The sequence below is a fragment of the Pygocentrus nattereri genome, chromosome 8 (assembly GCF_015220715.1).
Source record: "Pygocentrus nattereri isolate fPygNat1 chromosome 8, fPygNat1.pri, whole genome shotgun sequence".
NCBI classification, from domain to species: domain Eukaryota; kingdom Metazoa; phylum Chordata; class Actinopteri; order Characiformes; family Serrasalmidae; genus Pygocentrus; species Pygocentrus nattereri.
Window position 1 is genome coordinate 20,968,422 of NC_051218.1, and position 13,267 is coordinate 20,981,688.

At 40.6% G+C, this 13,267-nt stretch overlaps 1 protein-coding gene across 9 annotated transcripts in view; it reads right to left on the reverse strand.

The window, feature by feature from the left end:
• dlg3 (discs, large homolog 3 (Drosophila)) overlaps positions 1 to 13,267 on the reverse strand; it is a 105,408-nt gene that overhangs the window by 23,941 nt on the left and 68,200 nt on the right. For all 9 annotated transcript variants that reach the window (XM_017707154.2, XM_017707153.2, XM_017707159.2 and 6 more), the window contains 2 exons: positions 5,100 to 5,256; positions 2,331 to 2,433 (listed from right to left, as the gene is read on the reverse strand). In XM_017707154.2, coding sequence (XP_017562643.1) covers positions 2,331 to 2,433; positions 5,100 to 5,256 — 260 coding nt within the window. The remainder of the gene's footprint in view (positions 1 to 2,330; positions 2,434 to 5,099; positions 5,257 to 13,267) is intronic.

Genomic DNA, 13,267 nt, shown 5'->3' on the forward strand with positions numbered 1-13,267 from the left:
AGTAATTACCGTTTAGTTTACTGTCAAATGAAACTGCCACTGCTTCACAAGTACAAGCTAACCAGGCTAACCTAGCGTTCATTCAGTTCCATGAAACAATGCGCGGCTTCACAAAAACACACGAGCGCTCAGACCATTCAAAACCCACTCTGATCCTGGGGGGTTAGTTCACTCGACCAACACTGCGCGCTGAGAGACCGAGTGCCTTTATTCCCTCGAACTTCGGCGATAACTTGGCTCACACACAGCCGACCCTGTATGTTTAGTAAGCTAGTCTTTGCCCTCTATGAAAGCAGTAAAGGTTTTCTTACCCGGCTCAACTCCCTTCTGCTCGCCGTGTTTGTCGTGGCCAACTAACTTCAGCCCAATCGGGAAAACACAGAACGGCTGAAAACCGCAGAGTGGAAATTAAACTAGCTAACGCTACCAGCTGTACATGTTGTACTCAAGAAGATAACTAAAGTAGGTTTCTTGTTCTTGAGCGAAACGAAGATGAAAATGCAGATAAAAACCGAGTCTAAAGCCGTTTCACTCTTCCCTGCTATGCTCCTCCCATTAACAGAGCACCTCAGCCGGACAGGCTCACATTCGTTGCCTCGCTTTAAGGCGCGGGATTTTCCTGTCGGGTTGCTGCTGACTCCGGACGAATTTCAGGACGACCGCAGATAAAACTCCATTAATCTCCCAAAAGTTGTCCACAGTAAGAAGACAGATTCACAGATTCGTATCCACTTTTTTTTTTACACACTTCCAGTTCTCCTCTGTCCCTCCACTTTGACTCTGGCAGGATTTTCCGGTGCACCCTCCCCTTTAGCGCCCCTCGGATCCCACTTTGAAGAAGAAGAGCCGCTAGCAGGCTGCCAGACCCCCAGCCAGCGAGCTGCACACAATCCTTCCACCCGCATGGGGGATCCCTCGAGAATGCAGTATAAGAAAGGCTCCTTAACCTGATCTAAAACCAGCCAATCAGCATTCACCAACAATGTCCTCGTTTGCAAACTAGGCTCCTTTTTTATGAACTAGGCGAGGCACTGAAGCCTACCTGCCTTAAAGGGACACACTACATGAACCTACAGCAATGGCTTGACTACTGCAGCGTTAAAGGCACATTTCACCATTTTTTTCGAAATGTCTGCATAATTCAATTGTTAAGATATAAACAAAGTCAAACGGAGTGGTCTGATGTGAAATGCTGTACCGAAGAGAAATTGATCTACTCACATTTCTTCCCAATGGTGGTGATAGGAACTAGGGGGTTGTGAAATCTATAACTCAAATATAGTCATTTTATTTTGCACCCACAACCTACATCTTCAAGGATTGTCGATATTATGTTGATAATGGTAATATAGTGGTCACTTTAAATATGACTTTCTTTGGGGGCTATTTTGCCTTAGAATGGCTTGCATGTACTTCACCATAAATGGATTTCAAGAACGGCCAAAACCTTCTCAAAGTTATTTGAAAACAATGTCTCGGGCAGTATATCCATAACCATTTCATCTAATAACTTTCTGCATTTACATCATAATGATTTAATTATGCAGACAGTTAGGAAAATCAGGGGAATTAACTGTACATCTGTCCTGCCACTACATACTGCTATTTTAAAAATACACACAGAAATGTCCCAAAATGGACCAGGCATAAGTGACAAAAACATTCATTCAACTTCTCAGCCACATAGCCTCCTGGGCTGCAGGGGGTAGGATGCTGGAGCCTGTCCCAGCAGTCGGGTGGAAGGCAGGAAACACTGTGGACAGGCTGCCAGTCCCTCGCAGGGCAGATACACAGACATACACACTCACACCAGAGGCACGCCCATCCACATGTCTTTGGACAGTGGGAGGAAACCTGAGCACCCTGAGGAAACCCACGCAGACATGGGGAGAACATGCAAACTCCACTCAGAGAGGGAATCGAACCCAGGTCCTTCTTGCTGTGAGATGACAGCGCTACCCACCAACTGTCAGCACAAGGTATACAGCAAATCTGAGTAGGCAAAGAATTATAGATTGTAGGAGCACAAGCAGAATAAACCACCTTCACATTTTCACTCCAAATAAGCAATCGAAACACAGGCATTTAAAGGTTTGGAAACACTTTCAAAAACATTGTCTAGTTTACCAATACAAGACAGAAACATCTCACAAATGGTTTAGTCCTTAATAAATTACAAACATACCAAACCAATTGGCCATCAACACAATATTACTGTCTGAGTTCTTTCATTCAACCATCATTTCATTGTTCAACCCTCTGCCCGCTGCAACACACTTCCATTGCTTTGGCAAATATAATGGAAAATGCAATTTAAAAACTCTCTGTACCTTCCGGCCTGTACTGGGCAATGATTGTCACCGTCTGCCCGGCTCTCTTCAGTGCAGCTGCAGCCTGTTCATGAGTGGCATTGCGCAGGTTCACACCATTCACCTGATACAAAAATGAGCAGAGAAAACACTTTAGTAAAGGGGTCATTTTGACCACAAGTCTAATAACATTTGTTGAACTTGATTCAATTGACCTGTAGAATACAAATCTACACTATATTTCCAAAAGTATTCACTCACCCATCCAAATAATTGAATTCAGGTGTTCTAATCACTTCCATGACCGCGGGTGTATAGAAACAAGCACCTAGGCATGCAGACTGTTTCTACAAACATTTGTGAAAGAAGGGTCGGTCTTAGGAGCTCAGTGAATTCCAGCATGGTACCGTGATAGGATGCCACCTGTGTAACAAGTCCAGTCTTGAAATTTCCTCGCTACTAAATATTCCAGTCAATTGTCAGGGGTATTATAACAAGGTGAAAGCGATTGGGAACAACAGCGACTCAGCCACGAAGTGGTAGGCCATGTAAAATGACAGAGCAGGGTCAGCGGATGCTGAGGCACATAGTGGCGCAGAGGTCACCAACTTTCTGTAGAGTCAACAGTCTACAGACCTCCAAACTTCATGTGGCCTTCAGATTAGCTCAATAACAGTGCGTAAAGAGCTTCATGGAATGAGTTTCCAGGGCCAAGCAGCTGCATCAAAGTGTTACATCACCAAGTGCAATGCAAAGCGTTGAATGCAGTGGTGTAAAGCATGCTGCCACCGGACTTTAGTGCAGTGAAAACATATTCTCTGGAGTGACAAATCACGCTTCTCCATCTGGCAATCCGATGGATGATTCTGGGTTTGGCAGTTGCCAAGAGAACGGTACTTGTCTGATTGTATTGTGCCAATATTACAGTGTGGGGTTGTTTTTCAGGATTTGGGCTTGGCCCCCTAGGTGCAGTGAAAGGAACTCTTAATGCAGACCAAGAGATTTTGGACAATTTCATGCTCCCAACTTTGTGGGAACAGTTTGGGGATGGCCCCTTCCTGTTCCAACATGACTGCGCACCAGTGCACATAGCAAGGTCCATAAAGACATGGATGAGTGAGTTTGGTGTGGAAGAACTTGACTGGCCTGCAGAGATCTGACCTCATCCCGACAGAACACCTTTGGGATGAATTAGAGTGGAGACTGCGAGCCAGGCCTTCTCGTCCAACATCAGTGTCTGACCTCACAAATGTGTTTCCTAACCCTAACCCTAGAAGAATGGTCAAAAATTCCAATAAACACACTCCTAACCCTAGTGGAAAGCCTTCCCAGAAGAGTTGAAGCTGTTATAGCTGCAAAGGGTGGGCCGACATCATATTAAACCCCATGGATTAAGAATGGGATGTCATTAAATTTCTTATGCATGTGAAGGCAGACGAGCGAATACTTTTGGCAATATAGTGTATGAGGCAGAGAATACAGTCATATATTTTTCCTACTCTTGGAACATGCACGTCCAAACAAATCAGATAAGCTTTAGGAAAGAAAAGGACGCATGAATGTATGATTAAATGTAAAGAGGCCATAGTCCACATTTTTCTTTTTTTTTTACCTTTTCCCCTGAAGTGCACTTAGAACATCTTCCAAAAAAATTAACTCATTTGCATGGCCTTTTTTAAACTTATCTTTATCTTTACAAACATGACTTTATAACAGTATTGGAAATCATAATGTAGGAGGGAAAACATGATATCATTTGGTTAATATTATTTATTTCTGCTATTTCACTGTGACATAGCCATCATCAGAAGATGTTCAGGTTGTGGGAAACCATGTCCAGGGACATGAATTAAAAACATAAAGAAGGTTGATTTTGATTTCAGGTTGACCTTGACATGAAACAAGATTTTGTTACTATGCCTTTATGAAGTATATATGTGAATGACCTCTGCCTTATATGGTGTCTCTTTAAAAAAAACTCTGAGCTGAAACATTCAATTAACTTCAGCTACTCCTCTGGAATTTGAATCCTTCGGAAGGCAATGCAACATATTAAACAGCACATTTAACTATTTTTTTCCACATCTTCCTTTAAAACAAATCTGCTACAGTATGTCTGCAGTAGCAACACTTCCTATCACTTCAACTTGAATGAGTGAGTTAAACTGCTGTTTAGTAGGCTGTTTTTGCTGCTTAGCTTCCATATTATGGACATTACAGACATGAGTGTTAAACCTTAACACTGCTTACATAGTACATCAAACTCTTTTATTAAGGAAGGAAATATGTTGTTAACAAGATAAGTCACAATTGAAGTCTTAAACTGTGCTGTGCATTATGGAACACACTGCGCTCTCAAAAGTTATTCTTTTCAGAAAAATGTAGATACTTGGACTATATTTAAAGAATGGTGGCCAAAAATGACACCAATGACACAAAATGACTGGTTGATTTTCCCTTTAGCCCAATTTTCTGAATATTGGCATAAATTGAAAATCAAGTATCTCATTAGGCCATCATCAATTATGAATCAATCAGTATCACAAATACATTTCAACAGGGTGTTTTACTTATTCCATGAATCAGACCCTTTGACATTTAGGTCTGGAACACCCATATGGATAAAATTTAAGGTACCACATTTTGTTGTGAGAAGACATCACTATCAGCCTTGGAAATGAAGATTGAAAATTTTTGGACACTATTATCAGGTAAGATAAGATGTAGCAAAGCTGCCTCATGATTTGCTTCAATCTGTAGTTTAGTTGAACGTTACTGGCAGTTACTGACCGATAGGATGCGATCTCCCCTTCTCAGCTCGCCACTCAGGTCAGCAGGCCCACCCGCCAGGATGAAAGAGACGAAAATTCCTTCTCCATCCTCCCCGCCCACAATATTAAAGCCCAGTCCTGTGGAGCCCTTGTGCAGAAGGACCTTCCGTGGCTCCCTGCCAAACAGAGCAACAACGTCAGGGCACGGATCAGGCACGGACTGACCAACAGCGGAGAGTTTTGGCAGGAGAGAGACACTGGTGCAGCAGAAAAAGATAGGTGGGTGAACAAGTGCACCTAATACAGCTAGGGGTGTAGGACAGTGTGGTGCAATCGTCTCCATGCACATTTGACCGTCACAGATGAAACAATCAAAGTCCTTCCCCTAGAATTACCAGCATGTCACACTGGAGGAAGTGATCTCCATCCCTGGCAGGGAGCAAAGAGTTTAATATATTAAGTGTGGGTTGCACTAAGTTTTGATATAACCACTGGAAATAAAGCAGGGTTATGTTTTTATGCAAAATACAGTGTATAATACACAGTGAAAAGAGAGAAGAAAAGAAGATGAATAGCGTTGTCACATAAAACAAAGCTATGATTCTAGTCACGACTTGATGAGACTGGCAAGCTTTCGTTTTTACAAAGCTTAACAGCAAGTCTGTTTCTCCAGCACACACATTTTTTTTTCTCACACATATACAAACACTCACACACTGAGCTCATTCCTGCCTCATGCTTGACCACTCCACTGCAGTTCGTTTTAGCTGCTGTGACTCATCTGCAGGCAGAGAGGCATTCCAGACTGCCCAGTGCTGGCATCCTGCAAAGTCTGAGCCACAGTGAGGGACGATCGAAAGCCTTTCCCAAACTCACTGAAGATTAACACAGGGCAATAGCGACAAAGCTAGAGGAAATCAGGCACACATTCACACAGTGCTATCCCACACGTACCCCAAAACTCCTTACTTTCCACAGTGCGCCATGCATGTTTTCCATTAAAGTACTGTACTTCCATAGTTTAATACTTGGGCTGCAGTTGAGATGAGCCATTCCCATTTTGATTCTTGTGGCTGTACTTGCTGCTGCTGATGATAGCACTTTTAGTGGTATTCTGTGACAGACTGCATACTTTTCTTTTGAAGATTTAAAGGCCACAAATGACAACTTGGCTCACTAAACATGGAAAGTTTTCTCCAAAATGTTTTAGAAACTATGCAGAGGACAGTCTAATGGAGAAATCACTTTAATGGCTTACACAACAGTTTGAGCAAAATAGGGGTGTAATAATGCATTAAATAAAAAAAGGATTTGATACAGTACGGTGTTGTCTTAGCCCCACCCTCTTCCAACCCACTGTACTCTGATAAGATGCATTCAGATGTCTACCTTTGATCACTGACAGTGGTCTCCACGAAATGGATGAGAAGTCAGAGATCCATGGAAGAAACCAGGGAGCATATCAGTGAAACTGATCTAAATTTCAATGCACTGTTTCAAGTTTGATTCTTCAATATGTGTTGAAATTGTTACAGAATTAAAATATGCACTAATTTGATATAGTCTGACTACATCAAAACTACACTTTCTTTTTTACAGTTCCTGGAAACCTCATGTCTGTACAAATTTGTTGCTAGTTATTTGACGGTACCACATATAAAGACAGTCAGAATCATAATTATGGAGGTACCATCAATAAACAACACTGCTGTCCATTAGAAGACTCACTGGGCTCTTAATAACAGTACTGTATTTCACTTAATTTGCAATGCATTTACAGCCAGATCTGGCCAATTTTTTTAAATATGAGGTGTCAAACACTAGTTGATGAAAGTTCTTTTACATTTTCCTTTACTGTAAAAAGCAGTATTCCGTTTCTGAAGAAATCTAGATTGCATGGTGTCCTTTTAAGACATGGTGTATGAAGCAGCCATGGCATTCAGAAGGAATAGTAACACACATACAGTTACCTGGTTCTTCTCTGCTCAGTCGTGAAGAAGCTGTTTTTCTCAGCTTGTCTCTCCAGACTAAACCTCATCATCGGCATTGAGGAGGAAATGTTCACGGTGAACATGGTGCTTGCCACCAGCTACTCCACACAGGCTGGGTGGATGGTATCCCGAGACTGTCTGTTTCTCTGTCCAGTTTCTCGTGTGGTGTGTATGTGTGTGTGGAATCCTTGACTGTGGGGGTGTGATGGGAAACAGCTCCACTTCGGCTGTCACACACTCACCTCATCAGGAACTGTGTAAGACTTAACTCTTCCACACTCTCATTTTCCCCTGATATACATTCTTTCTTCTTTCACACATCTCTCTTCAACCTCTCTACATCATCTGACCTATATCATCTTATCACGATGACAGAGTGATGATCAAGGTCTTCTTGAGGTAACAGTCTCTGTGTCATTCTTTTATCTCCTATAATAGTTCGGCACCTGCAAAATCAAACCGACATATTGTTCCCAATCTCTCATTTTTAAATGGGAATTCCACAATTCATTCACAATTTCTTCATAATTTAATTGTTAACATGGAAACGAAGTTATTCAGAGTAGTTTAATATGAAATGCTGAATTAACAGTAGTGGTGAAAGGAACCAGACATCTTACTAAAACAGAAGTGTTTAAGGCTTCTTTCAACTACCTCTTAGAAAGTTATTGCATGAAATGGTTATGAATACACTGATGCCATTATTTTATGCTAGCTTTAAGATTACATACATATTATTATATAAACATGCATATAAATTACTTATATAAACTCATTAGACATGTGAAAATTCATTAATTGTTTTGGGTTGCAAATAAAATGGTTAACATTATGTTAGAGTAAAGATTACATATATATTATTATACAAACATACAAATTACATATACATATGTTTATATATAATATGTACGGTTATATATGATGTATAATGTAAACATACATATCATATAAACACCCATATATATATATATATATATATATATATATATATATATATATATATATATATATGCACATACACACACACACACACACACACACATATATATATATATATATATATATATATATATATATATATATAAACATATGTAATCTCAGAAGACACATGTAGATTCATTAGTCACTTTGGGTGGTTAGGTTGTGTTGTTGACATCATGAATCCTGGTTCCAATCCCCACCACTGTAAGGAAATCTGAGTTGGTATGTTTCTCTACAATGCCCCATTTCACATCAAACCATACAGTTGACTTTATTTACATCTTAGTGATTGAATTATGCAGAAACTTTGAAAAGTCAATTCCCCTTTAAAGAAACTCCTTATAATATTACATGGAGGTTGATTAAACCATAAAAAGGTTCAGACTCAGAAATATGGTTCTCTACAGAACCATCCACTGAAAGGTATGGCAGTGCATAATGAACCCTTAGTGGCAACTTGTTGGGAGGGTGGAAAGAGTTAAGATTAGATTACACTACACTTTGCTATAACCATCCAAAATTAATCAGGTTTGCAACTTTTATACGAAATATGGTGTGTAATACATAGTCAGTGGTTACTTTGGGCCTTCATGAGAATGGCAACAAATAACCCTGCTAGAAAAAAACATTAGAAACCATTAGGATAAAAACCTAATGGCTTTGCTTTCTAATGGGAATTGGTTTAATGGTTTCAAACAGAGATCACTAGTTTCCTGTAGAACGCCTTTAGATCCCATTAGGAAACTATAAAATGCATTTAGTATTAGACATTGCTCACCTGTTAAACCATTAGGATCATTTACATTATGATATCAACACATTAAAGAAGCTAACACACATTACAAAACCATCTGGAACCAACAGAAACACTCAATGACTCAATGTTTTTTTCAGCAGGGCAGCCATTCACCTCAACCTTCTTAGGCAAATTAGCTAACCAGCTTCCATGTGGCCTGTCTGCTTATTTGAGAATGTGTAAACACAGTAAATAGTATGTGGTCCATTCAAGCACTGTAAGCATGGAGGCTCACGCCTGAGCATCTGAGAACTGACTAACACTATATTGGATTTCGTCATGTGTTTGTCCACATTACACATGCTTCACATCTCTAACCACGTGTGAGAAAAAGGCACGATAACAGGGGAGCAGACAACTTGGGTAGTGCCAGTGGAGGTGAAGAGAGAAGGAGTAAATTCCAAAGGTTATGAACACAGTTATCAAGCTCCTTTCCCTATCATGAGACCTGCCTCCCTTCCCCCGCTGCCTTCAATAGAGTGCGGAGGAATTCTTCATGTTATCTGTCGTGCTTTCCCACTCTATTCCATCCCTCCTTCTGCTGCATTTGTTGTTGTCGGTCTCTTTCTGATAATGTTTGTGGCGAACCCCCCCCCTTCAGCTCTTTTGTGGCGCAGACTGAAATTCCCTACCCTCTCTGCTCTGCATGGAGCTGTGAGGTTCTGAGGTTTACCGGGTCACAATGCCCCAGTGCACTCCACGTCTATATCTGTCTATCGTCATCTCACTCTCTCTGTGCTCACAGTAATTGGTTCTGCTTGAGTGATTAATAGTGGACACTGCAGACACATCTCTTCACAAACACAGAGAGGCCCGACTCTCTCTGGGAAACATGTTCTCTTTGGCATAGTCCTGTGGCTTTCATGGCTGCCACGCGCTACTCCCTTGGTTCCTCTTTCTGAGGTAGCTTTCGAGGTCTCGGGTGAATACTCAGCTCACTCCCTCAGAGCATGCTACTGTGCTCTAATTTGGCTCTGCCCCAACAGATGGTTCAAGACATTTCACGCCTTCCAGAGCAGCTAAGCAGCTATAAACCTGGTGTGATAAATGATTAACAGTTTAAATTCTGAAAAATGACCCCTACGTTTGATCCCTTCCGCCATTTAATGGGGTTTACATTAACTTAGTTGCCCAGATATACACAGTTTAAGCAATAGGAATTTGGGGCTATGAGCTGTAAAGAGCTGACCATTTTTACAGTCATTGTTGACTCATGAAAGTCATCAGCACAAAGTTACTGATCAATCCACCATGTCCTGTTGTGTACTCTGAGCAAACAGAGCTGGTCAGACACACAGGTTTCTCCCACATACATGCACAAGGCTGATACTGACCCTACCAGGGTGTTTTTACCACCAAGCATTCAGGGACAGTGTAGCAGTCAAGTCACTGATACTAAGACCGTCCTCTAACAGTGTGGGTCTATATTGATGTTTCTATATACACTCACCCAGGATACTTAGAGATCCACCTAATTTATAGGTCCACTATCAAGGTGTACAATTACACATTGTAGCCCATCTGGTGTCATGCATACACTCTACTCATTGGTCAGTATCTACTGTTGATCAGATATTATTTGGACCATCCTCAACACAGCAATGACACTGACATGGTAATAACATGCTGATGTGTTGAGTATACACACAAAGTGTTGTTTCTGGGGTTTTTACAGATGTAAATGTCACTGCTGGGATGGTGCCCCACTACTGAAAAATACCCAGCCAAAAGCAGCACTTTGATCAGAAACTGATGAAGGCCTAAACAATGGCTAACATAAATTGCACATGACAACAGCTGGGCTTAACTGTACAAGAGCAAGTTGGTAGACTTACAGGGGAAGCATATGAGTATTATGGCGAATTTATACTTATGCAAAGATACATATGTATTTGAGAAGAGGTTCACTGGTTAGAGTGGTCTGCAGCTGATGTCCGCACCTCCAAAATCTCAACAACTCGTCAGGCTGTGTGTCCAACAAACGCTGATAGGTTCGGCAGGAAAGCATTGAACGTGGGAGGCAAAAAGGAACCAAACAACGTAAAATGTATCCTGCGTTCTTCCATTTCATCTCGCTTATGACTGAAATCATGTGTTTTTTATTAGCTTCTTATTACATATTACATTTATGCATTTGCCAGATTCTCTTACCTAGAGTGACCTACACTTTTAATTATGTTACAGAGGTAGGTGAATGTAGCATCAGGAGTTATGCCCAAGGACTCTTATCACAGTAGAGTGGTGCACTTGCCCAGCCAGGAGATCAGTCACCTGCTTGGAGGGCAGTGGTATTACCAACAACACTACACCAACACATTGCATCACATCACAGTAAATCCTTAAAGAAGTATTAAATGTAGTAGTAGTAAAAATTACGTTAGATTTCATTACATTTCAGTCAAATAATCAGGCCAATAATCAGGTTTTCTGTTCTTTTTTTTTAACCTAAACCTTACACTATGCAGGTTAAATGAACACATAATTCGTACTAGGACATTTCCAACTCTGGCTAAAGTGATAATACAAATAACATTGTACGCTCTTTATTTGGACAAATTCTTAAATGAAAAATGAGTTGCCTATTTATGTAACCTGAATCAAATAAAGCGCTACAACTATTTAGTTACAATGAGTCATGCATAATTGTGCTACAACATTTTGAATGCAGTGGCATTCATATACAGCATGAGTGCACCTATCTGCCTTATGTTATTTATATCATAAAACGTCAACAAAGCTCGGCCAGAGTAAAATAATAAATTGCCAGTTGCATGAATCCGAAGGTGCACCCTTACGTATTGGCATATATCTATAAATATATATCACTCCCAATATTTCCTTTTTCTGTTCACTCATTTGCTACTACACTGCAGACTTCTGGGGTCAATTTTTGTTTCTTTTTCACTGCCTCATACATTACTGTTACATGCACATTCACAGATTTGCAGATGCAGAAGTATTCTTCAATGGTCATGTTTAAACTTTTGGTTCTGTACATAAGCAAATATTATAAGTCTGTAAAAGAGGCACTCTAATTCAATAATAACCAAGTGGCCACTTAATTGACTTTACAGCTAAAGGTTGTGGGTGGTACAGCTTAAGGTTGTGCCCTTCTGACAGATCTCTAGATGCATAAACCAATTTTCAGTAACCCTGCAAAAACATGTTTAGAAACACTAATGATTTTGTTTACTAATATTGATGTTTATGAACAGGGCAAAAAATCCCAAACCATGCCAAGAAAGTTATGCATTGGCTAATGACTAGCCTGGACAAATTATTTGAGTTTTTACTATGATGTAGACAAAAAGGCCTAATAAATTTCAGCATGTTGCTTTAAACTGCATGCCCTCAGTCAAGAGGTGAATTGAATCTCCTTAATATTATGCATCTGGCAAGAGCTGTGGTCCTGTGGTGGATCAGATAGACATGCAAATGTGTCAGTGACAGTCCTAGCGTGGGGGAAGCACAGATGGGCAGAAGGCCGATCTAAGTCCCTCCTGTGACTCAGTCAGTGTCACACACATACACAGCCTGGCAAATTGCTCTATGAGCAAACTGGCACTGTAGAAGAATCAAGTACATATTTATATGAATGTTTATATATATTTATTTTGTGGTATCTTGACTATACATGCATGTATAATTAAATAATGTGGATTTATAACTTATTTACACACTTATGTGACAGTTAGTATGCATGTGTTTGTCCATATTCTTCCACACATGACAAAACTGTTAGTAATTTTTCGGTTGTGCATTGATCTGCACGATTGTGTGTGTGTGTGCATGCAGCTGCTTATGCATGCACTGTGTGCATGTCAGCACATTCTGAAAGGCTGTCTAAGTCAGTCAGTTCATGTGATAGGCATAGCATGTTGTGTGTTTGTGTGTACATGTGTGTGGGAGGACCAGGGTGTGTGGCCTGCTTTCCTCCCTGTACAGATGAATCACGACAGCTGCAGGAATGTGCTCCACTCATCATTTGTGCCCTGACTACAGAAGCAGCCTCTCACTTCCCAATACCTTTACAGGAAGAACAGAGCCTACTGTTTATATTTACATAACTGCAACTGCAGCTAAAATGTTCCAGGGCTGCAGGGCAACGTTAGTGTGTGTGTGTGCGTGCTGATGAGGTCCAGTTACCTCAGCTATTATCAGCTTTCAAGATAATTATTATTAAGCACAAATCACGAAAACTTGGCTCCGCAGAAAGCTGCAATGAACATGACTTACAAACACTGTCTAATTAATATATGTCTACAAAGGAACGAAAGCCTTCATCTGTTGATAAATTTGATTACTGAAGGAAAAGCACACACTGGTAAACAACAGTGGTACATAGACACTGAAAGAATGAAACACTTCATGTCTACTTTTCTCCACATGCATAAACATGCAGGTGATTATATTTGACAT